At 39.3% G+C, this 26,162-nt stretch overlaps 1 protein-coding gene and 1 pseudogene across 1 annotated transcript in view; one reads left to right on the top strand and one right to left on the bottom strand.

The window, feature by feature from the left end:
* Positions 1 to 728: 728 nt before the first annotated feature.
* LOC140507653 (YY1-associated factor 2-like) lies at positions 729 to 25,861 on the bottom strand (annotated as a pseudogene).
* Positions 25,621 to 26,162, top strand: part of SERPINE3 (serpin family E member 3) — a 36,596-nt gene continuing 36,054 nt past the window's right edge. Inside the window, exon 1 of the mRNA XM_072610488.1 lies at positions 25,621 to 26,118. Coding sequence (XP_072466589.1) covers positions 25,860 to 26,118 — 259 coding nt within the window. The 5' untranslated portion in view covers positions 25,621 to 25,859. The remainder of the gene's footprint in view (positions 26,119 to 26,162) is intronic.

Genomic DNA, 26,162 nt, shown 5'->3' with positions numbered 1-26,162 from the left:
CTCTACCTGTCCTTGCCTCTCTCTGATCCTTCTAAAGTCTACTTTCAAAAGAGGGAAGAGAATGGAATTGGTCAATCATAGGACAGTGAGGAAGAGGGAGGGGGAGAAAGAAAGCCTAGATCGGTCATTCTCAAAGTGAGGTCCACAGACCCCTAGGGGTCCTAGAGTTCCTTATGGGGTATCTGCAAGGTCAAAACTTCTTTCATAATAAATAGTCATTTTGTACCTGTTAAAATACCACTCCACCTTTTCCAATTACATAGCTGCATATCAGTTTTCTTTATATACTTCAACCAAAACGATGTATAGCTGCAGACTGAGTGCAAAAATAGATACAAGAATCTAGCGGTCTTCTATTAAGCGTTAAAGAGATTTGCAAAGATAGGTAAAACAATGTCACTCTTCTCAAATTTTTTTTGCTTTGGAAAATATACATTTTCTTTAACATATGTTATCTATGTTAACATGTAATGGTATATTATTGTAATTTCATCAATTAATAATTTTGTTAAAAATCGTCAGTTTTAATTTCAAATATAGTAAATATCAATAGACACAATCCACACAAACAAAAGCTCTTTGGGGGAGATCCTCAATCATTTTTTAGAGTGCAATCAGAACCCGAGACCAATAAGTTTGGGAACCGTTGGCCTAGATGATTCCTAAAGTCCCTTCTCTGATTTGCTTCTGTTTTCTTTCTTTCCTTTTCTTTTTGAGAAAGGTAAACTTTAACGTGACTCTCCATTTAATGACTAGGCTTCTCCTCTGGGTGAAGATGATTGATCTCTCTGCGTTATCAGAGCTAGAACCATTCTGACTATAAGGATCTCAGCAGAAGCAGCACTAGATGCACGTAGTGACTTCGTTTTCTCCTTAAAATCTGTAATAATGATCGTCAAATCTCCAACTGTCACTTCCAAATGCTGAGCACTACTCCCATCCACATTTCTCAATCATGGCCTGGTTTTCTTATGACTGTTCTTTTTGTTAGTTGTTCCTTTTCCACTTTTTTCCTTTTCTTTATCCTTTTTCTCTTTAACTTTGGGGGGGGGGGCCACAAATTCCTTGATAATGCTGTGCAAGAACCTGGGAGCCCGGTCGAGGTTTCCTAATGTAGATGCCCTTTGTCACATCACACATCATGCACTTGAAAGTCTCAGCGCTGCTTCCAAAGGTACAGACACTACAATCCTGGTATCCCCTGTCAGAGAATGGCTTTGACTGCCGCTCTGGCCTGACAGAGCTCTTCTTGTCTCCCACAACTTAGCTAAAAATATGCCCTGGAACTCACTCTCACTTGCTCTGTGGATTTCAATAAAAATGATGTGTTGCAATTTTCTAAGAGGTCTTTGGTCTCCCAGTGAGGGAACTCCTTCTACCAACATATGTACTTGTTTGGCAATATACAGTGTTAACTGTGGCACTAAAAGGTTAGGTAATTTGCCCTGGGTCTCACAATTCATATGTATCAGACTGGAACCCAGGCCTCCCTAATGAGACACAAAGACCACTTCCCTAAGACAATACTTACTCTTCTCTCTCTCTCTCTCTCTCTCTCTCTCTCTCTCTCTCTCTCTCTCTCTCTCTCTCTCTCTCTCTCTCTCTTTCTGTTAAAATTTCAGTGTTAAATAATGCCAGTGTTAGACTAGCAGCAATAGCTGAGACTTACATTGCACACCTAGGTTGGCAAAGCACATTAAATATATTATCTCTGAATCCTCACAACACCCTTCTGTGGTTTCTCATTATCCCCATTTGACAGAAGATAAAACTAACGGTCAGTGACTTTAACTGACTTGCCCAAGGTCACAGTTTACAAGTGGCAGAACCAGGCAAAGATGAACAGAAGCCCCTAAAGGCTTTAGAGATTCAGAAGACTGTGACATACTCCTGAAATATCTTGTTAGGTGGCTTTGTGCTAGTGTAAATCAGCTTGCTTTATTTTTAGCAGCTGAAGTCCAAAAATAAACGAGCACAGCCAAAAATGTGTCTCCCACCCCCAAAGCACAAGGAAAGTCCATAATTAGCTGTTGAATTAATTGATATATGAACAGAGGAAAAGTGCTAAAGAACTGAAAAGAAAATGTTGTGAATTTCTTTTATGTGGAAGAAAAACAATGGAAAACATTGACCCAAAAACTAATGAAACTTTGGAGAGGTTTGGAGAAGCAGTGGATAGAGGGCCAGGCTTGGAGTTGGAAGGATCTGGATTCAGGAGGACCTGAATTCATGCTCTGCCTCTCTCACTCACTACAGCTGCAGTGTCTCCAGGCACTTCTCTAAGACCATGAGTTACAGGTGAGTTGTTCATAGATGGAGAGTTCCAGTTTACACTGATGAAATAACTGGTCTGGACTGGGAAGGAATGAAAGGACCTAGAAATTAGGTATGGCTCTGATTTCTTCTATACCTCAAGGACAGACTATCTTTGGCACTGGGTCAGTAAGAGAAAATATTCTCTGGTGGTACATCTATTGGTCGATGATACATTTTAGAATCAGAGCCAAATGAATGAGTACATTGGGTGCACCTAGATGCTATGGCATCAATCCATTTGAAGATGGCTAAGTTAACTTATGAGATACCCCACCCCACTTATTTATGAGACAAGGACAATAAGTAGAAATTTGAGAATTTGGTTTTATTTAGGATTTCTGGGACAATCATGTGAACCTTGTGTCTTTAGGATATTCTTCTTATGTTAAATCAGGAGCAGAGAAGAGGAAGAGGAAGAGAAAGAGAAGATATTTAGCCTCTCTAGAGGAAGAGGAAGAGGGAGAGAGGAAGGAAGGAAGGGAGGAAGGAAGGAAGGAAGGAAGGAAGGAAGGAAGGAAGGAAGGAAGGAAGGAAGGAAGGAAGGAAGGAAGGAAGGCGAAGAAAGAGTCTTCAGATCTTGAAAGTGGGCTTGAAGAAAATCTGTCATCTAATAGGAATCCAGATGATGAAATCAAAGATGAGCATTGCTACTCTAAAAGTCTCATTCCCTGTGATACCAAAACCAATCAAATGATATATTTGTAAAGCACTTAGTACAGTGTTTGGAGCATTGTATGCCTTAATAAATGTGTTCTTTTCCTTCCCCTCCCCCTGCTCAATAGTTCCTTAGTGAGAACTTGTCATACATCTCCTTCAGGCTGCATTTTCTCACTGAACCCGCATAACAATGCCACTCCCAAACCCAGGTTATTCCAAAGCTCTATGGAGTAAATGATTAGTGGTGGAGATTTTGACCACTATGGTATACTAATGTACCAGAAACGTTTGGAGTAGCAAAAAAAGAAAAGGCCTCTCTTCTCACAACACAAAAATAGCTTTCTCCTCTGCTTATGCATAGGACTAGCCCTGTATCTCAGCTTTACAGGTGACCCTGAAAAAATATCTAACCTCAAGGTCACTGACAAGGGCATGAGAAAGGAAATTCCATTTGGGTTTGTGGGCTAAAGAAAGCCATACCAAGAGAATAATATATACAGTGCCTCCGATACTGTAAATAACACTAAAAAGCAGCTTAACTCAGATTAAATGCAATGATCATTCTTGGTCCCAGTGAATGGATGAAGAAAAACATTTCCCTTCTCTCTATAGAGAGGTAAGAGAATACGAATGTGGAATGCTATAGATGTCACCAACATGGTCAGTTTTACTTAACTTTTTTCTTTGTTAGAAAGAAAGTTTCTTCAAGAAAATGATAAATGTTAGAGAAGATTGTGGGAAAATTAGAACACTAATGCATTGCTGGTGGAGTTGTGAACTGATCCAACCATTCTGGAGAACAATTTGGAATTATGTCCAAAGGGTTATAAAACTGTACATACCCTTTGATCCAACAATACCAACACTAGGTCTGTATTCCAAAGGGATCATAGAAAAGGGGAAGGGACTCACATATATAAAAATATTTATAGCAACTCTCTTTGTGGTGGCAAAGAATTGGAAATTGAGGGGATGCCTAACAACTGAGGAACGGCTGCACAAATTGTGCTTTATGAATGTAATGGAATACTGTTGTACCATAAGAAGTGATGAGCAAAATATTCTCAGAAAAACCTGGAAAGACATGAACTGATGCTGAGTGAAGTGAGCAGAACCAGGAGAACATTGTACACAGTAACAGCAACATTGTGTGATGACCAACTTTGGTAGAGTTAGCTCTTCTCAGCAATTCAATGATCTAATTCCAGAAGATTCATGGTGGAAAATGCTATCTACATACAGAGAAAGAACTATGGAATCTGAATGAAGATCAAAACACATTATTTTCTCTTTCTCATGGTTTTTCCCTTCTATTCTGATTTTTCTTTCACAAAAATGACTAATGTGGAAATAGATTTAATATGATTGTATATGTAAAGCCTATGTCAGATTGCATGCTGTCTTGGGGAAGGGAAAGGGAAAAAAATTTAGAACTCAAAGTCTTATAAAAGTGAATATTAAAAATTAAAAATAAATTTAATAATTAACAAAAAGAAGTTTCTCCTCCTCCTTCTCCTCCTTTTTCTCCTCCTTCTTCTACTTCTTCTCCTTCCCCTCCGTCTCTTTTTTCTTCTCCTTCTCCTCACAGTCAGGGTTAAGTGACTTGCCCAAGGTCACACAGCTAGTAAGTATAAAGTTCCTAAGGCTGGATTTAAACTTATATCCTCCTGATTCCAGGGTTGGTACTCTATCCACTGTGAGAAAGGAAGTATCTATGCAGAGGGGAAATAATCTGAAAATTGCTATAGTGCAAAAAAAAAAAATCAATAAAACTTAAAAAATTAAGAAATCAATTCCGTTTGGTTAAATCCACCTCCTGACAAGATCACCAAGGTATATATGAAAAGGGCATTGTTTCCACTTTTTAAACTGACCTCAGCCAGCAGGTGTGTGAGACTTCAAAGCTGAATACACTCTTTCATGACTGCTGCAGACATGGCACATGTCCTAGAAGGGGGTTTCCCCAGCCAAGTCAGATGAGGAGGCCATGCTCCAGTGTGAGCCAAGCAGCTGTTAAGACTCCGTTCATCCTAAGGAGGTCCCCCAGCAGGAAGCCCCCAGAATTGTGGCTGCCACCATGATCTGACCTAAGCCCCTTAGGGAATAGGGGCGAGTCAAGTACTTTAGAAAACAATCCCTCCCTCATTCCCCGCCAAGTTCCTCTTCTCTCCAGTTCCCTTCCATCCCCCTGGCATGCTCTCTCTTCTCATTTTTCAGTCTCACTTTTGTAAAACGCCTTTGCTAGGAAAGGGTTCTGGCTTAGTGAAGTTAGCCATGCAGACCCATTTCCCTCAGCAAGTCTGTTCAAATTCTTCAGGCTCCATCTGCGTGTAACCTCAGCTGTCTCTGCTAATTAGATAGAATGAATATTCTGCACAGGCCTGCAGAGGAGAGCATGTTTCCTGTGCAGAGAGAAATCTCACTGAAGAGTCCAATGGGGCATTAGAACAATGTTGTATTTGTGAAGGAGAGGGGTGTGTGGCGGAGGGGAAATTCTGGGACTCATGGGTCCACCTGCTCTTTTGCATAAATTTGCATAGCCTGCTGAGGAGGTCTTAACTCTCAAGTACATAAAGTGAAATTAATTAATAAAAACTAACACAATTAGGTACATTTGGCCTGCGTCTTTCTTTGGCCTCATATGCAGGCATTTCAGATCAGAAAGGTCTAAGAATTAATCTTCAGGAACCCAGCTGGACCCTGCAGAGAGCTGCAGGGAGTTTATCAGCCGGCCTTGGCTTGAGAGTCCGGAAGTGCCCAGGGAGCTCCAGGAAGAAGCCTGAGTGGAATTTGCTCCCACTGCCACCCTGAATTAGCCAGTGCATAGTAAAGGGGCCATCCTGGGTAACTTGAGTCACACAATTTTCCATTCACCACAGAAGACAGCTGGGGCCTTGATATTCCAAAACAGACTTGAGTATTTGGATATGATCATTCTATGACCTTCCTAATTATATTATTTGTCTTAGGTTCTTTTTCAAATTGGTTTGCCTTACAAAATCAAGTCTGCTCATAGTTAGGAAAAGATACCTAAAAACATAATGGCCTAGGGAATCTTGGAACTTCAGATTTTCCACAGGGAACCCACTGTTCATTCAACAAACATTTATTTTAAGCACCTACTATGTACATAATGGGCAGCTAGGTGGCACAGTGGATAGAGTGCTGGTCCTGGAGTCAGAGAGAGCAAAATTCAAATCCAAACTCAGACATACTAGCTGTGTGACCCTGGGTAAGTCACTTAACCCTGTTTGCCTCAGTTTATCCATCTGTAAAATGAGTTGGAAAAGTAAATAGCAAACCACACCAGTATCTTTGCCAAGAAAACCCCAACAAGTCTGACACAACTGAAACAACTCAACAACAAACAATAAAACTCAGAAGATAAATGTATGGTTGTGGAATTCCCAAAGATGGTGAGTCAGATAAGGGAGGTGTTTTAAATTCCCAAACCACTAAAATCTCACCACCTAAATCTGCTGTAATTCAATTCAATAAGCATTGATTAAGTCCCAGTTCTCTGCCAGGCCTTGTACTAAGCACTGAGGATTTCTATCAGAAAAAGAGAGAGAGCACTTGCCCTCAAGGAGTTTACAGTCTAATGGAAAAGGAAGCTGAAAAGGAGGGGCCACGGGGAAGGAGGGGGCACCCAGTACCTTAATGGAAACTACACAGGCACTGATGGGAAATGGAGAAAAAAATGCCTTGTCATGAACTTGACCCCTCCTTCCTGAGACTCACTGCAGAGGTCTGTTGAGTATTTGCATAGTAACTTGTTGTGACAACCTTGACTTTTTGACTTTGAAATCCAGGTTAAGGAAGGAAATGAGAAACAGAAAATAATAATAGCTTGTTATCACAAAATGACCCAGTAGCCTTGTTCTATAGAAATTCACCTCAGTCTGATTTTGTGTTGGTTTTCTTTCTTTTTCTCCAAGTCTGGTACCTTTCCTCCAAGAAAGTGAAATCTAAAGTACACAGTTATGAAAGCAAACATACTGCCAAACAAATGCTCATTCTGGGGGAGGAGCAAAAAGCAAAGGAATATGTGGGCATTTATGCAAAGGGCAGGGAGCAGCAATTTTGATCTCGAAGTAGGAATGAAGGACAAATGTCATCGACTTCACCATAGTCCTTCTAATATTACGAAACAGAAACTCTTGCTGCGCTAGCTGAATTGCAGCTGCTGGGTGGCCTCTTTCTAGAAGAGTGATGTTAACTAACAGCTTCTTGGTGAGTGAACCCATTGTCCTAAGGGTTATTCAAGCTATTTTGTGAGTTAGATGCACAGCCTCACCTAGCCAGCACAGCAAGAATTGCTCCGACCAAATCAATCTTTTTAATTGATTCTGCTTCCCCATCTAAAAAATGAAGGAGTTGAACCATTAAAGTTCTGTCTAGATAAGCCAATGTTTCCTTTATCCCATTTGATGTTTTAGTGGGAAATGGTAAATTCCTTTCAATTCTCATCACGTCCCTAGCTGTTTGCACCAAGTCTCTGCATATGACCTTGGTACTTTACTGAGTAATACCAGAAGGACAAAGTAGAACCAATGACCTTTATTCTGAATTCTTGCAGCAACAACCAAATCACTGCCTCACTACCCCTTATACTTGTGTTCATTATAATTGTTTTCTCTATGATGCTTTGAGAGACAGTGCAATATTGTAGAAGAAATACTGGACTCTGTACTGGGGAGAGATGGGTTCAAATCCTTCTTCTGGTACTTATTGTTTATACAATCCTGGATAAGTCACTTAATCCCTGTAAGCCTGAGTTTACTGATCTTCTGACAGGATACAGGCTCTGGAAACCTTCTTAACTCTCCTTGAATTTCCCCACTTGATCTGGCATCTACCCATCCTAGTCAACTAGCCTTTCATCATCTGCACCTGGCCCTATCCTAGACTTCCCACCGTTGATCCTATCTAGACCTCATTCTCCCTTGGCCACATGGTCCAGGTCCCTGGTGTTCCCAGCCCTTCTCCCATTCTGGCCACTTCCATCAAGGTCCTCCCTTGACCCCTCCTCCAAACACCCTGGACTACTTGATCAACCCTAGATCCCTTCCCACCATCTTTCTGTATATAAGATCCGTCTTGTTTCCATGGAAGTGCTCAGATTCAATCTGGCCAGCTTATATTAGCCTTAGAAATGTTCATATTCCTTAAGAGTCTGGCTAATATGGTAGATCTTTAATGAATCTTGTTTTTCTTTGGCTGAAAGAAGGCTTGGATCAAATTCATTTGGGCAGGACTCACATGTTGCTATTTCAGGGTACCAGCACCCCTAAACCTCAACAAAATTAGGGATAATAATACTAGTACTACCTACTTCATAAGGTTGTATGAGCAGCCAATGAGAAGACTTATACAAAGTTTTGTGTAAACCTGAAAATACTATAGAAATTTTGCTGTTGTTACTATTACCAGCTTGATTCCAAGATCATACCAATCTGCTAGTGTAGCCAGACAGAGCATAGCATCTTCTTTCTTATTCTAGAGAGAGTTTTGTCCAAAATTGGGCAGTCAATGGGATAGACCTGGAGAAATTCCACAGATAGACAACTTAAGCAGACTGGGGACTCTCCATATCTACATTGGCCCTACCTGCTAGAATTTAATGGGAAATCATTTCAAGAAAGCGAAGTATACATTTAACAAGAGTATGCTAAGGCAACATTCTTGGTAATAAACTTGTGTCCCATATTTTCTTTTGGAAAATAGGGTCTAGAGTGGATTCAAGAATAGCAGAGAGAAGTATAGGATGCTCCTTTCCTCCTCTCTCTCTCTCCCCTACCCCATCTCCTGCCCAGATGCCCCCAAACAGATCTAGAAAATACACCAGACCATATCCTGTTGGGGAAATCCAAGAAAAAAAAATCACGGTGAGCTATGGAAGAAAGAATTGGAAAGACAATTAACACCTTGGCACAAGAGCTGCAATACCTCTCTCTTCCCTTTTCTCAGTGTCAAGTACAGTGGCTTGAAGACAGTGGACATTTAATAAATAATGCTTATCAAAATGGAATACAGGTACCTAGATGTTACCATTCAGTGGAGTATATATGATATATATTTTCTACGAAAATCCAACATGTGATGGTGTGTATAATATATTTCCATGTGGTCTTCTGTATGCAACTCTGCCTTATGCTGCTGGATAGTATTCATTTATAAGGGACATGTATATTTGATCAAGTGTATGCCTCTCTAAATATAATGTTATGAACTTAATACCTATTGGGAAATTAGGTGACTCAGTGGATAGAATTCTAGTCCTGAAGTCAAGATCTGAGTTCAACTCTGACCTCAGGCACATAATAACTGTGTGACCCTGGGCAAGTCATTTAACAATGCCTCAGCTTCCTCATCTGTAAAATGAGCTGGAGAAGGAAATGGCAAACCACTCCAGTATCTTTGCCAAGAAAACCCCAAATGGAGTCATAAAGAGTTGGACCTGACTAAAAACAACTCAACAACAACATATACCTACAAGCTATCTATGTATCTACAAAAATTGCCTGTATATAAGCTACATGTGAATTACTAAATATTTTATATGTACCTATGGCCAAGAGGTACAACTAGACAATGTTTAGCTTGAAGACAAAAAGATTTGGGTTGAAATTTTATCTCTGACACATTTCTAGCTCTGGGGCCGTGAACAAATCACCTAATGCCTAATGTCCAAGTTAACCCTCTAAAATTATAAACTAAAAATAGTTGTTGATTTGCTTCATGTAGAAAGAAGTTTCCATACAAAGAGTTCCATGTGCTGTATGAAATTACAGTCCAGATATATGGCCATGGATAGACACTCACTGTGATTTGTTGGGATGATAGATTTTTTATTGGAAGGGGGAAAGGATACAAGTACATATTCTAAAGAAAAGATTGCATTCCCCATGATGCTCTTGGCCTCAAGGACCAGCTTGCCTGAGATCCCCAAGACTTATGTTCAGTTTAATAAACATTAAATAGATATTAAGTAACTCCTATGTGCAAGGCACTGTACTAGATGCTAGAGAGACAAAGGGGATGAAGGAAAGCACATGAAGAGGAGAGTGGCAAAGAAACAGATGCAAGGGTGACAATCTCACAGGTTGCAAAGAATCTTGATCTTTAATCCATCTCTTCTGCACCAAATACAGAATATTCAACCTTTTCTTCTTATCTGCCTTCCATTAACCTTCTACCCAGTTTGGGTTTAGGTATTAACTCACTTCTACTTCTGTTCCATGGTTTTAACAGGCCTGGTTGTTACTTCTCCAGCCTTTACCTAGGTATGTTGGATTCTAGATCTTAGACAGATCCCTTCATCCTTCTGCCTCCTAGCTCAGTCATTCTACAGTGATCCTGACTAATCCATTGGCCATGACCTAAGTACTTTAATTTAAATTTAAAAATTAAGCACCTACAATGTACAGAACACTATATGAGATACTGGGGATATATACAGTTTAGATAAGATGAAATTCCAAGCTTTAGGGAATTTATAATCCTGTATAATTTATATACATATATATATATATAGTTTAGATATATAATTTTTATTCCTACTGAAAAAGGATCTTCCTTCTATAAGCTCCCAAACTATCTTCTACTATAGATTTCAAATCTGGGCACTTCCCCCATCCTGGCTTGGAGCCATCTTATTCCCTGCCTCCCCAACCTCCCTCCCTCCAAGTTGGTCTTTTTTTGCCCTTTCATATGCTCTGTGTTCTCTGGCTGGTTCACCAGAAGCAAATCCTCTTAGGCAGATCTTTCCTGGCTTGCTTAGCCCTTGATGGTGAAATAATTTCTTCCACCTCCACCATGCCTTAGGCCCCAGGGCCTTGGCCTAGATCCCCCTGCTGCTCATAGCACAGCTTTTCATTCTTGATTCATTGGCTAGGAAGAATAAAATGAAAATAATTAAGATGGAATTGAAGCATAAGATAGGTAGGGAAATAATAAAAGAGTAACTAACACTAATGAGTCCATATTTCCTAGCCAGAACAAATTACATCCCAGGGTAAAGAAAGAACTTGAATGTGTGATAATAATAACAGCTGACATATATAATCCTTTGAATTTTACAAAGTGATTACAAACAGTATCTCATTTGATACAAAAAATCCTATGCGATAAGTTCTTCAAATATTATTATTTTGATTGTACAGGTAAAGACATTAAGTCTCAGAAAGGCTAAATAACTTACCCAATGAGTTATGGTAACTTATTGTTACTCTACTCATAGTAAATAAGCTAGTAAATATCAGGTGTGATTAATTATTTTAGAATCTGAACTTAGACTAAAAAAAAAAGTATTTCCATAAATACAACAGAATACAAAGAGAGGACTGCATACGAAGACATGAAATTTCTTTGTTACCAATTTTTTTAAAAAGTATATATCAATTGCCCATATTATTTTCAAAACTATCCTGCTTGTCTTTACTTTCTTTTGAATTTCTTCTATTCCCTTCTGTACAGCAAAAAAAAAGTTTTGATGACTATTTTTTATATCACTATTGCTACCCTCCCCCAGGTTCCTCCAACACCATTTCCAGCTAAAACCAAGAAAAAGAAAGGGGAAAAATTCTTGCAACAAATAAGTAAGGCCAAGCAAAACAAGTCCACACAGTGGCCATGTCTAAAAACGTAAGTCTTTGAGTCTATCACCTTTAGGTAAGATCATTGGTCCTCTAGAGAAACAGCTGCATTTCAAGGACAAAGTTAAGTCTTTCAAAGCTATTTTTTCTTTATGGTATTGCTGTCCTTACAGAAACTGTTTTCCTGTTTCAGCTCAATTCACTCTGTATCAGTTCAATGGCTCAGGATTCTCTGAAAACATCTTTTATCATTTCTTAGGTCTCAACAATAATCCACTACATTCCTGTACCACAATTAGTTCAGCCATTCCCCAACTGATGGATATTCCCTTAGTTTCTAATTCTTTTCTTTTTTTCCTCTTTTAATCTCCCCTTCAAGATCATGAAGTTTGTTTTTCTTGTAATTGTTCTCTCTCCAGTTTTCTTCTTCCTCTTAGCACCCCTTCATCCCTACCTTGTGAGTTTGATGTTTCTCTACATTGAATCTTTCAACCCTCCTTCCTGTCAAATAAGAGTGAGGTCCATCTTATGTCTGCTGCTCTCACTCCTTCCTCAGTATTTGTATAAGTTCTGCTCTCTTCTTCCTCCTTTTGCACAGATTTATTTCTTTTACTCTCCTTTCTCTTTCCCTTCCTAATACCCTCAACACAGAACTAATCCACCCCCAGGTCCTCTGCTGTTTGTTTATTTATTTTTTTAATTCAAACCCCTTAATACCTCTTGGAGACATTAAGGTTAGAAAGAGATACTTTCTCCAATTGCTCAAATTTACCTTTCCAAATTTCTCTTCATTCTCAATCCTGAGAGTAGTCAGAGCTAGGAAGGATGCAGGCTGCTGGCTAGTAGTGCTGTATTGAAATTTGGACTCTTGGAGGAACTTCTGGGAGCCAAGATGGTGGAGTGATCGCTAATTGCTGTCTCCCTTCTTCTTGCTGACCTTGAAGAGCCCAGAGAATATCTCCCCAGGAAAAATCCTGGAGCAGTGGGATCAGCCAAAGGAGTAAATAGTCTCAGCCCATGAGGCCAGGAAAATCTGTGAGGAGGGTCTCTCTTGCTGTAACTGAAGGGGACCAGTGCAGGACTGGAACTGACCAGGCAGCTCCACCTCAGCAAACTGGGACAAGATCCTGAGCCCCAGTGGGGGTGGAGCACATGATCTCCAACACCAGGACCCCAGGCATGCCTCAGCACCCCAGGGGAATCAGGAAGACACTAGCGCAGATGGAATCACCAACTACTGAACTTGCCTATGCTCTAGCTCAGCAGAGGAGACCTCCTGTGGCCAGACCACCCCTCCCCCAAACTTAACACAGCTAGCTCTAGGGTAACTCCAGGAACACCCAAAAAGACTTCACCTGGCCTCTGCTTTCCAACACCAGCAAGTTCAGCACCAGGTAAGCTGCAGCATTTCAGCTTCTAGCTGAAAGACCAGAGGTCACAACACTCAAAGCCTCAAGTTTTAGGTACAACAACTGTGGGATAGAGCTCCCTGTGCCCCAAATGCAGAGATCTACTTTGAAAGCCAGGAAAAGGGTGGTTATCATGAATAAGAAGCAAAGCAGAAAAGACCATAGAATCATTCTATGAGGACAAGAACCATAACACAAATACCAAAGAGGTCAGCATTGAGACTGTACTCCCATCTGAAACTTCAGAAGAGAATATAAATTGTTCTAAAGCACAAAGAGCCTTCTTGGAAGAGCTCAGGAAGGATTTTAAAAGCCAGATTAGAGAAATAGAAGAAAAACTGACCAATGATTTTAAAAATATGAAAAAAGAAATCACAGAAGAATTTAAAAGGAAAATTGGTCAATTTTAGTTTTCATATAGTCAGTCCATTACATGGATAAGGTTTACAGCTTCAGCAGTACTTCTCCCATAAGCTGTATATTCTCCTTCTAGTTCTTTACTCCAGGACTTTTATTTCCCTTTTTTATCTTTTGCTTAAATTTCTAAACCTTATGGAAAACTTTTTTCTTTTGAGTCTTGAGTTGTAGTTCTTAGTTGTTCATTTTTTGGGGGGATCTCCAGTTCTACAATAATTTTTGATACTTGTAGTGTTTTCTTTGATTTATTCAGCTTTCCAACTTTAGTTCTTGAATTGGGTGTTTGTGTCACAACCAGGCTCTACCGTTATTGTACGTTTGGTTCCTCTGGTTTTCTGTGCTGTCCTCCACTTTCCCAGGTTAGGACCCCTTGGATCTTTGGTATTCAGAGTGATGAATCTTGAGGACACTCTATAGCAGAGGTTCTTGCCCTCTTTTGTGTCATAGACACCTTTGGCCTATGGGACTGTTCTCAGAATAATACATAATTTTAATTTCATTATATTATCTAAATACATATAATAAAATACATATGATTACAATGGAAATTAATTATATTGAAATAGTTATCAAAATATATTTTAAAAAACAAGTTCACACTGATTCAATTATTCTGGAGAACAATTTGGAACTATAACCAAAAGGCTATAAAACTGTGCATACCCTTTGACCCTGCAACACCAATACTAGATCTGTATCCCAAATAGATCATAAAAATGGGAAAAGTTCTCATATGTACAAAAACATTTATAGCAGCTCTTTTTGTGGTGGCCAAGAATTGGAAATTGAGGGGATGTCCATCAATTGGGGAATGACTGAACAAGCTGTGATATGTGAATGTAATGGAATACTATTGTTCCATAAGAGATGATGAGAAGGCAGGCTTTAGAAAAACCTGAAAAGACTTATATTAACTGATGCTGAGCGAGGTGAGCAGAACCAGGAGAACACTGTACGCAGTAACAGCAACATTATATGATGACTAACTTGGATAGACTTAGCTCTTCTCAGCCATGCAAGGATCTAAGGCAACTCCAAAAGACTCATGATGGAAAAATCCTATCTACATCCAGAGAAAGAAGCTTGGAGTCTGAATGATGATCAAGGTTTACTATTTGCTCTCTTTTTTTGTTTCTTCTTTCTTGTAGTTCCTCCCATAGGTTCTAATTCTTCTTTACAACATGACTAATGTGAAAATATGTTGATGTTTAAAATATGTTTGAATATGTTTAAAAAATGTTTAAGTATGTTTTTAAAAAGAGAAATTAATCCCCCGCAAAAACAAAACAAAATAAATTTATAGACTCCAGGTTAAGAATTCCTATTCTATGGTGTCTCACAACAGAGTGTTAGGGACTTTGCAATCCCTGGGCTTTGAGTGACCTTGTCTTAGCACTATTTGTCACAGAATCTCCCAAGTCCTCTCCCTGAGCCTCTCTGATCTCCTTGAATCTTTTTTGGGGAGCTCTCTTCTTTTGTGACCTTCTGTCATAGAACTTCCAGACTACACGTCTCTGGATTCTGGCCTGTCCTAGCTGATCTATAAAGCTAGGCTTGCTTGCCCACACTGGTACTGGTGTTTTTGGGTAACCCTCTTTCCTATTGCCTGCCAACTTGTGGCTAACTTTTTGTGCAGTTTTGGGATGGAAGGAGTCACTTATTGTAGCTTCTAATTGGATTTCTTGACCATTAATCAATTTGGTATGAATTTCAGGTTTCCACTATCAGAATGATATGGAAATTGGATTGTTGGCCTCTATGCTATTTAATTTTTGTTGGTAATCCTTAAAGAATAGCAAAGATGCCATAGGTTCATAGAGGACAAGTATAGTCTTAATTTTCCCAAAGGGAAATAAAAAGATGAATTCCATAAAGTTTAGGCTGGTTAGCATGATATTGATCCTTGCAAAATTTTAGAAAAGATTATTAAATTACTAAGTTAGTGAACACTTAGAAAAGGAAGAGATAATCATTAAGAACCAGGATGGATGATTCCCTTGGGCTAAGTCATGCCAGACTAGCCATTGTCTTCTTGCTACAGACATAAGATGTCTGGGTTACAGCAAAGTTCGGTACCCTTTTATCAAATTCATTTGTTCAACACAGGAGCCATAATAAACTCAATGGACTCTATGATGATCATATCATACCTCAGAGAAATGTTCATTTCTCTGTGCTAAATTTGACATTTACAAAATGGGGCACATTTAGGAGAAAATGCCCAATATAGTGGGATAGTGAAGAAACTCAAAACTTTGTCATCTAATTTAAAGAAACTGGGGAATTTTTTAACCTCAGGAAAACCAGCTGTATGGGAATACATGATGGTTCACTTCAGACAGCTGAGGGACTATCATATAGAAGAGTGATAATATTTGTTCTTCATAGATCTAAAAGCCAGAATTAAAACCAAGGAATAAATATCACACAAAGGCAAATTTCAACTTAATATAAGGAAAAACTTCCTTCAATACAGCTGTCCAGAGCAACTTTGTGAGATGAGTCCCTGTCCTTAAAGGTGTGCCAACAGTCAGTCTATAAACATATATTAAACACCTACTATGTTCCAAGCACTGTGCTAAGCACTCCAGATACAAATACAAATACAAATAAAGATGGTCCCTTAAAGAGCTTACAAACTAATGGGGAAATATAATACACAAAAGGAAGCTAGAAAGTGTGATATCAAATGAAGGGGAAGGAAAGAAGGGAGAGGGCAGGGAAGAAGGTACTAGGCACAAAGACATAATGGAGAAGTCCAAAAGCAGTGTAGATGGTGGAAAATGGGAAGAAGGCTGTGCTGAGCCAACCCTTTCATTAAATAGAGACCCTGAAGCCCATCATCCTGCCTTCCACTCAGAGGGTCCAATCAGAGTGGAAAAGGATACTAACGAGATGAGAATGCCAGTTAGATCAAAGATTCAATTCAGCAGTGGCTGAATGGCTATTTGGAGAGAAATATTAAAGAGGGAATTGATAAATTGAAGAGGAGGGTGGACTAGACAAATTCTAAGGTTCTTCCAACTCTGACACTCTTAAGATTCCATGGATTATAGTCAAAGTTCTAAGACAAAGTTGAAAGAATGGAGGCAAAAATAGTTATTAAGTGCCTACTATCTCCAAAGATCTGGGGATACAAATAGAAAAGCAAAACAGTCTCTGATGTCAGGGAGCTTATATTTTGCTCAAGAAAGACAACATAAATGGCAGGTATCAGTTGCAAGTCAGTTGAAAAGGCAAGACGGTCCTTGGGGTACAGAGGCAAAGCAGTCGGCAATGCATCTTCTCTAATGTCATTTTGTCATTTCCACTGATATAACTACATTCATGTCTGATGTTGAGCCACCTGACAATGCCAAGGACCTGGATGGTGAGAATTTCCTTTTCCAGATCTTCAGTAGTGGAGGCTGCTGAGGAAATGGAGGATACAACACCCACAGAAGAAGTTGCTAGATTGTATCTCCACAATGGTTGTTCCCTTGAATGATGGTTATAGGATTCAGGCTAGCAGGGAATCTGGGGGCTGCTGCTATTCCCAAAGCTTGCTTGCCAATGGCAGATGGTCAGTGGTTGGTATTGGTAAGGATGTCAGTCTCCTCCAACTGTAAAAGGGGGATAATAATAGTACCTACCTCACAGGATTGTTGTAAGGATCCAATGAGATAATATTGATGAAATGTTTAGCACAGTGCCTGGCACACAGTAGGTGCATAATTAATTCTTGCTCTCCATTTCTTACTCTCCGTCTCCTTCAAAGTCTGAGGGAACATGGTACTTAAATTAGTGCTGGTGGTGGTTTGGCTCACCTGACAACTTCCATCTCCTGTTTCTCCTTCAGGATGCCTTACCATGTCAACATCAGAAGTTGATGGTGATCAGAGCAGACAGGGATAACAGCTCATTGCTGGCCTAAATTATCATAATGATTTCTTCATGTTACTTATGGGCTTGTATCAATCCACCAACACTCTCCTAATCCCCCTGTGACCCTTTCTGCATTTCTGATACGTCTAGCCAAGGTTAGCCATCTACAGCCAAGGGATAGAAGAAAGCTTGAGAGAGGTGAGGGAGATTTCTAAACAAACCCTATTTCTGCCCTACTGAGTGAGGGATCCTGACTCTCTTCTTCCCCAACCCATTAATTCTCTACACTCTCCACGACTCAGTGCTAGCTGAAGAGCTCTTTGGGATTTAGTGCTAAGGCTCACACTTTAACGAAATCCTTCAATTCCTGGGGATTGTAGCACTGGCTTTCTGCTGTGAAAATCTGTTTCTAACTCAGAGTACTTTTAAAGTCTCCCTCTTTTTTTTTTTTTTGCTTCATGGACATTTTAAAACAGCACTTGAATGTAACAGAATAGTTTTTAAAACATGTTTAAGGAATAATCCTTCAATTACTTTGAAAGGAGATCTAGTTACATGACAGAGATCCAATGGAAATTTCTTTTATATTGTTATCACTTTTATTTATTTTGTTAAATATTTTCCAAATATACATGAAAAATTTTTAGCAATCATTTTTAAAAATTTTGAATTCCAAATTCTCTCCTTCCTTCCTTCTCTCCCCTCCTTGAGAAGGCAAAACGATTTGATATCAGTTATACGTGTGAAGTCATACTAAACATATTAGCCATGTTGCAAAAGAAAACACAAACAAAATAAAACAATAAAAATAAAGAAAAATTTTAAAAAGCATACTTCAATCTACATTTAGAGCATTTTTAGGTGACTATTGATAACTTTGATTTCTTCTTCTGAAAACTGAATGTTCATATCCTTTGACTGTTTACTGATGAATGGCTCTTATTTTTCTAATTTTGACTCAGTTCTCTATAAATTTGAGAAATGAAGCCTTTATCAGAGAAACTTCCAGTAAATTTCCCACCCACCCCCAGTTTTCTGTTGTCCTTCCAATTCTGGCTGCATTAGTTTTATTTGTGCAAAAGATTTTTAATTTCATGTAATCAAAATTGTCCATTTTATATCCTTGTGATACTCTCTGTCTCTTTTTGATCATAAACTCTCCTCTTATATATAAATCTTGCATGTACATTTTTTCCATGCTCCCTTAATTTACTTGTGATTTCATCTCTTATGTCTAAATCATTTATCATTTTTACCTTATCTTGGTATACTGTGTGAAATATTGGTCTGTGCCTAGTTTCTACCAAACTGGTTTCTAGTTTTTTCCCAGAAATTTTTGTCAAATGTTGAGTTTTTACCCCAAAATCTTTGATCTTTGGGTTTACCAAACACTAGATTACTCTGGCCATTTACTGCTGTATATTTTATACCTAGTCTACTTTACTGTTCAACCACTACTCTATTTCTTAGCCAGTACCAGATTTTTTTTTTATGATTATCACTTTGTAATTTAGTTTGAAATCTGGAACTGCTAGTCCACTTTCTTTAACTTTTTTTCATCAATCCCCCTTGATATTCTTGACCTTTGGTCTTCCAGATTAATTTTATTTCTATTTTTCTAGTTCTATAAAATAGTTCTTTGATAGTTTGATTGAGATGGACACTGAATAAAAAAATTAACTTGGGTAGAAATGTCATTTTTATTATCCAACAGTAATTTCTTAAGATGAATAATGATGAATAGAAGGGAAAATGTAAGAATTCGTTTCTATAGTGTATCTTAGTTGCTAGTAAAAAATAATTTGAAGATCATAGATAGAACAGATGTGTTGGCAATAAAACTAAAGTAGTCTTCAAAGTAAAGTATTCCTCTCTATCTCTAAAGTAAATCAATGAATGAGTAGGTATTTCCTAAGTACCTACTATGTGCCAGGCACTGTGCTGGGTGCATACCACCTTCTGTCAAGAAGCTTTTGTGCTATTGAGGAAACTGACATATACATACATAATGGGGGAGTGGCCAACTAGATCAATCCTTATGAGCATGTGAAAAGTTACTTAACTGGTGATACAATCTCTTTATGAATTTGGTGCAGGTTCCAGTTTGGTTCCATTATAAGTTGTTCCATTCTGTTAACCATGTGATGAAGAGGAATCTTTTTCATTGGCATCAAAGCTGTAGCTGGGGGCATTCTAAAGCTACCAGTCTACCAGAACTAGGTCTCTTTCAGGAGACTTCTTCCTGTTTGGTGGTATAGTCCAATTAGAGAAAAGAGACAATGAGGGAAAAGGCCTTGGACCCCCATCTGAAGCCAACATATGGCTTGTAAATATAGGCCTCTATTTTTCTTTTCTTTATTTTTTGCCTTAGCAATTGCTCTTTCATTTTACATGAAGGTGATTGGATGCCATGACCGTGAGTTTTGATATAGCAGACAGGGAGCTATTGGAGTCCCTGCCACATCTGAGGAACAGAGAAAAGGCTGGTTTGGCTAGGTGGTAGAGGGCCAGAAGGAGAATAAATAGCACATAATATGTCTGTAGATAGGTAGAAGTTCAATAGTTCACAATGAGTTGCTCTGGCTTCAAGACCCCGAGGATCCAAAAGCAACCCCAAGGACAAAGTTCAACTATAGCTGAGCCAAGGGATCATCCAACAGTGATGCCACATGCAGATGTGAACATAGTGGGACTCAAAGCTGTGTTAAATCTGAGCATGCTCCCCTCAGAGACTGAGGTGGCATAGAGGAGAGTGGACCCATCAGGAGTTGTGTGGTAAATGTTTGTATTTCTGTTTTTGATATATCTTCATCTCTTACTAAAGGTTAATTGATATTAATCATTTATATGGAGCTGGAGTTCTAGTCACTGGAGGTAAATAATTGGGGTAATACAGTGTAATGGGGTGTTAAGTCAATAGCATTAGAAAAGCAAGCCTACGATCCATCAGTGTTAGGGGAGGGAAGATGTAGCTGGCCTCATCTGGAGAGAGTGAGGCCAGAGTACTCATTAGATGTATAGAAGTACATGTAGAATAACCACAAGAGAGCTAGAGAAGGTAGTAAATAGCAATTGGGAGAGTGACAAAGACATGTAGAAGGTAGTGCTTGAGCTGTTTATTAAAGGAAATGAGAGATTCTGTGAAGTGGGCATGAGGAGAAAATTCATTCTAGGTGTAAGTGATGAGCAGGACAAAAGTGTGGGCAGAAGATGGAGTGCCACATGTAAAGGACAGAGAAAAGGTCATTTTGGCTAGATCAAAAAGTGCCAGAAAGAGAATAATGTATGAGAAAGTTAGAAAGATGAATGCAAGTGCAATAGTATCCCAGAGTTTAAAAGGAACCAATTGTCTTAGTTCCTTCATTTTACAAATAAGAGAACTGAAACCTGGCGGGGGGGTTAAGTGACTTACCCAGGGTCACACACCTAGAAAGTATCTGAGGTCAGATTTGAACTCTGGACGACGAGTCTTCCAGACTTGAGACCCCGAACTCTCCTAGCTGCCTGTATGGGTAATCTCCCCCATTAGAATTAGAGCACCTGGATAGCAGGAATTGTTTTATTTTTTCTTTTTGCATATTATACTTAGCATGGTGCTTTGCACATAGAAAACCTTTAACAAATGCCTTATTTATTTATTTATTCATTTCAAGTTCAGCTCTCTATCACCAAACTCTCCCAAATGAATATAATGTACTATTATTGTATCATAAACAACAATGAATATGAGGAATACGGAAAAGTGTGAGAAGACTTATTTGAACTGATACAGACAAGGTAAAGTGACCAGAGCAAAAAGAATTGTTATAGGACCATAAATTTAGAGTTGTTATGATTTTAAAATAGGAAATTAGAAATTAATTTAAACTGTAAATCAGAGTTCTCAGTACAGAATTAATAAACATAAATAGCAGAGGAGGAAGAAAATGGATATGAGATGAAAGAGTTCCTATGGCTACCCCCTCATTCACAGGTCTCAAGAGCACAGAGTTGAGAGTAGGGACATTTTATAGGACCTCTAAATATTAAAGTTCTCCAATTTTATTTCATGATTTCTTAAAACCTTATGCATTCTTATGTCCTCTTGTGAATTCAGTTGTAATTATTCTATAGCAAATAATACTTTTTGACATTTTTGCATTATTGACGTTTAGGTATCTTTGGGATCTTGGGTATTCTTATGCTGTCTGCTTCATTTCCATCTCGTTAGCATTTCAATAGACTACCACCAAATACCTTGGAACATTTTTTTAAGTTAATTTATTTGTTTTCAGTTTTCAACATTCACTTCCATAAGTTTTAAATTTTCCCTCCTCCCTACCCGTGCAATCTCATCTAGGCTCTACATATACATTCCTATTAAACATATTTTCACATTAGTCATGCTGTATAGAAGAATTAGAATGAATGGAAGGAACCATTCAGAAAACAACAAACAAAAAAGCAAATAGTCTGCTTTGCTCTGCATTCAGACTCCACAGTTCTTTCTCTGAATGTGGATGGCATTTTCTATCATGAATCCTTAGGAACTGCTTTAGTACCTTGCATTGCTGAGAAGGGCTAAATCTATCAAAGTCAGTGTAGTTGTCACTGTGTACAATGTTGTCCTGGTTCTGCTCACTTTACTCAGTTATTGGTTCATATAAATTTTTCCAGGTTTTTCTGAAGTCTGCCTGTTCATTATTTTGTGTGGCACAATGGTATTCCATTACATTCACATAACACAACTTGTTCAGCCATTCCCCAGTTGATTCCCCTTCCAGTTCTTGGCCACCACAAAAAGAGCTGCTATAAATGTTTTTGTACATGTGGGCCCTTTTCCCATATTTATGATCTCTTTGGGATACAGCCCTAGAAGTGGTATTGCTGGGTCAAAGGGTGTGCACATTTTTACAGCCCTTTGAGCATAGTCCTTGGAGCATTTTTTTAAAAAGTTTTTGCTCCCCTTGACTACCATCATCATCAATGAAAATAGTCTATATTAGTTTTTAGTTGTTTTCAGATGGAGTGAGTTCAACACACTCCAGGAGCTTACAGCCTAAGACAGACAATAATGTCATGGCTTGAGTGTTCAGGACTCACAGTGAACTTACATATAAATTAAGAAATGAAGGGGACTTGATTTGGTTTACTATAGAAACGTTATTGGTAGGATCCTAGGCTTGGAATTAGAAGGAAAGTCAGAGATCATCTAGAGCATCCCAGTTCTTTTATGGATGATCAAATTAAGGCGCAGAGAGGTTCCATGGCTTCCATAAGATCATCACACAGGTAGTGATAGAACCAGAACTTGAACCCAGGTCCTCTAACTCCAAATCTAACACTCTACTATGCTGGTAAACCCAAGACCTATACCAGCTAGAAAGCAGAAAGTATGTGCCTTTTAAAAAAAAACAAATCCACATCTTTTGTTCCTCAGATGTAGTTTCTATTTTCCTTGAACTAGGGGAAGGAGTGAAAGTTTAAGCCTAAGGAAACAAAAGAGATTTTAGTTTATCCTCACTTCCATGTCACACAGTTGAATGATGTATTATCTTCTCTAGACTGGGGATGGGGGGAGGGGGAGGGAATCATTAGGTGCCTGGTACCCAGAAACCTTGGTGACAGGAATCAATGGAATTCATGAAAAAAAATAAAAACAACCGAGAGAGATAGGGGTGCCTTACTGGGTACAACTGGGTCACAAGTCTAAGAAGGCTTGAGCAGGGCTTGAACAGGAGTTGTCGGCTCCATCCCCGGATGTACCTTTTGGTTCCTGCTCTTGGCTTTCCTGGCCAAAGCCATGTCCCTGTGCTCGGTTCTCTGCAGAACCTCCAGCCTCCAGGAATTTGGGCAGAGTGGCACCGACATCACCAGCAGAGACTTCAGTCACTGACGCTCCCTTCCTAGGCAATCTTGTGACTCTGAGCAGACCCTGCTCCACTTTTTAAAAGGGAGCAATCCTGGACACCCACCGGAGCACGGCCACTGAAACACAGCAGTAGGTGAGTAAAGGCAAAGGGCACGCATGTGTTCTCCCTTCAAAGAAAGGGAACAGAAACGCAAGATGAGCTTAAGGAAAGGAGGGGAGGAGGGGAAGCCAACAAAACCCTAATTCTGAAAGAATGAGTGCAGGGTCATGTACGAGGTCATACAACATTCTGGCTTAGGGAGTTCCTGAGAGAGACCCTGAGCCCAAAGGGCAAACACCCAGGGAGGTGTACTACCATCCCCGAATCAGGTGCTCCACATGGTATTTGGGTTGGACTGCCGGGAAAGGGAAGTTGCTTAGCATCCTGTGATCTGGGCACAAACAGCAGATACCACAGTGCCAAGTGGCTGTATGTATGAAGAGTCCTTGGGACATGGTATTTACCTGTATCTCTTTTACATCAGTTGAGATCAAAGAAACAACATGAGGGAATCTGCTCTTGGCCATTTATATCCACTTGGGTTTGTCTTGCTTTTCATTGCATTGTAGAAAAGTAGTCTATTATAGAGAAAAGAAGCCGGGGCTTGGGGTCAGATCTAGGTTTCAGTTTTGCCTGCTCTGTTTACTAACTCTATGACTTTGGAAAAGTCACTTAACCATTTGCCATTTTGTTGTTGCTCAGTCATTTCAGCTCTGACTGTCCATGACCCCATTGGGGGTTTTCTTGGCAAAGATTCTAGAGTGGTTTGCCATTTCCTTCTCCTGTTTATTTTACAAATGAGGAAACTGAGGCAAAAAGGGTTAAATGGCTTAGGGTCACACAGATAGTAAATGTCTGAGGCAGGGTTTGAACTCAGGTCTTTCTAACTCCATGCCCAGTGCTCTATCCACTGAGCCACCTAGCTGCCTCCTTTACTATTTTAGTATATATTAATAAGAGATGACATTTATATAGTATTCTAAGGTTTGTTAAGTGTTTTACATATATTATCTTATTTGATCCTTAGAAGAACTTTCTGAAATAGACGCTATTAATTTCATCCTTATTTTACAGATGAGGAAACTGAGGCAGAGAATAAGTGATTTGCTCAGGGTCTAGATTTGAAATCAGGTCTTCCTGACTGCACAAACATACTCTGACCACTGCACCACTTACCTACCAACTATGGGCCAAGACTGGCTGGAGTAAAGGTTAGGGAAAGTGAAGCTTTGAGATGAGGTGACAAGATCCCAGAAATAGGGAAATCAGCAACAGGAGTTGGTTTGGGAAGGAAGATGTCAAATTCCATTTTGTATCCACATCCAGGCTGCCATGTCTGACTGGGGGTAGGAAATGTAGGGTCTTGTGCCTGGAACTGAGGTGCAGCTACATTGTGTAGATTCAGAACTCATCAAAGTAGAGGGGATTGCTGAAGTCATGGGATTGGATGAGCTTGTCCAAGGAGACAATAGAGAGAAAGAAAAGGATAGGATTAAAGACACTTTGGGGAATACCTGTATTACGACTTTGTAGGAAGGAGCCAGTGAAGGACACCAAAAATAGATTCACCACATCTGCCAACTGCTAATGTCCACAGTCAGCAAATTAGATTTAGGCAGGTCCTACCTACATTAGCTTTTCTGTTCTTAATCTCACAGTTTTTTCCAGCGAGGGTTACTGTCTTCATTTGAGTCTGGGTAACATCAGAGTTTGTCATTGGACCCCCCAAAAGTAAGACCTTGTACTTGTATGTATTTTATTATTTCCAATATTAACTCTTGGGTCTCTCCATCATCTCTAATATGCTAAATTGAGACAAGTGTTAGTTCTTAAGACCCTATGATATGCTGATGGCTAATAAACTTTCATTAGTCCACAGTCACATATAGTGCAAGTGTGTGTGTGTTTGTGTATGTGTGTGTGTGTAGTGCTGTTTTTTTTTTTTAATTTCCATTCATCAGACAAAAAAGAAATGTTTCTAGGTAATTATAAAGTGAACTATGCTATTTTCAACCACATGGGTAAGTAATAATTGGGGGGAGGCACTTATGAAGTATACACAGACACAGATACCACATACATGCACACACACACACACACACGGTACTCAGAATAAATAGAAAATCAAAACAAGTAAATATTTTTTTTGTAAGAAGAAGAATTTGAAAGCCAAATAAATCACTCTCTTTCCTACTACGGCATAAAGGGTGATAATAATTCATTACTTATTCTATCAAGCTGTCTTATAGTTTTCAAAGAACTTTCAAATAAGTTATGCCATTTAATCCTTCAGTTGCTAGTTAGGCAGGACAAGATTTATTCACAATTAACAAATGAAGAAACTGAGCCTAGAGAGGTTATGACTCACCATAAGTGGCTGAGCAAGAATAAGAAACCAGGTCTCCTGACTCTTGATCCACTTCCACTCTCTATATTCCATTACCTCTTTGAAACAAAAAAAATAATTAAGTGAAGGATTCATGTGAGAAGTAGTGTGGGGATGGGGAAGTTTGGCGGGATGGGATGGTGAAAAATTGCCCATGCAGTAGGATCCTGAGGGGCACTCTTCCTATTTGTTTCTGCACACATGGTGGTCTGTTGTCCAAAGTGACCTCCTCCTACCTACGTTCCCATCATCATGCTCCAAAGTCTCTTCCTTCTTCATTGCAGTTGGCCTTCCCTGGGGCCAGTCAGAAGCCTCATCCTCCATGTTGCCTTTCACCTTCATCCTCTTCCTTCTCCACTCTGGCTTCCTCCAGGGAGGAAACGGTGACCTCCGAAAGGAACTGAAGGGGTTAAAGACGAAATTTGCTGTCCGCCTCTACCAGAGCTTGACAGGAAGTAGAAATGGGACAAACCTGGTCATCTCACCAGCCAGTGTGTCTGTCCCTCTGGAGTTACTACAGTTTGGAGCCCGAGGAAACACCTGTTTGCAACTTGAAAGGGCCCTGGGGTATACAGTTCATGGCAAGTACTGCTTGAAACCTTAACATATTTATTTACATAATTTT

This window comes from Notamacropus eugenii, chromosome 5 (assembly GCF_028372415.1).
Source record: "Notamacropus eugenii isolate mMacEug1 chromosome 5, mMacEug1.pri_v2, whole genome shotgun sequence".
NCBI classification, from domain to species: Eukaryota; Metazoa; Chordata; class Mammalia; order Diprotodontia; family Macropodidae; genus Notamacropus; species Notamacropus eugenii.
Note: the sequence above shows the minus strand (reverse complement) of the source record. Positions and strands in the feature narration are given on the sequence as shown.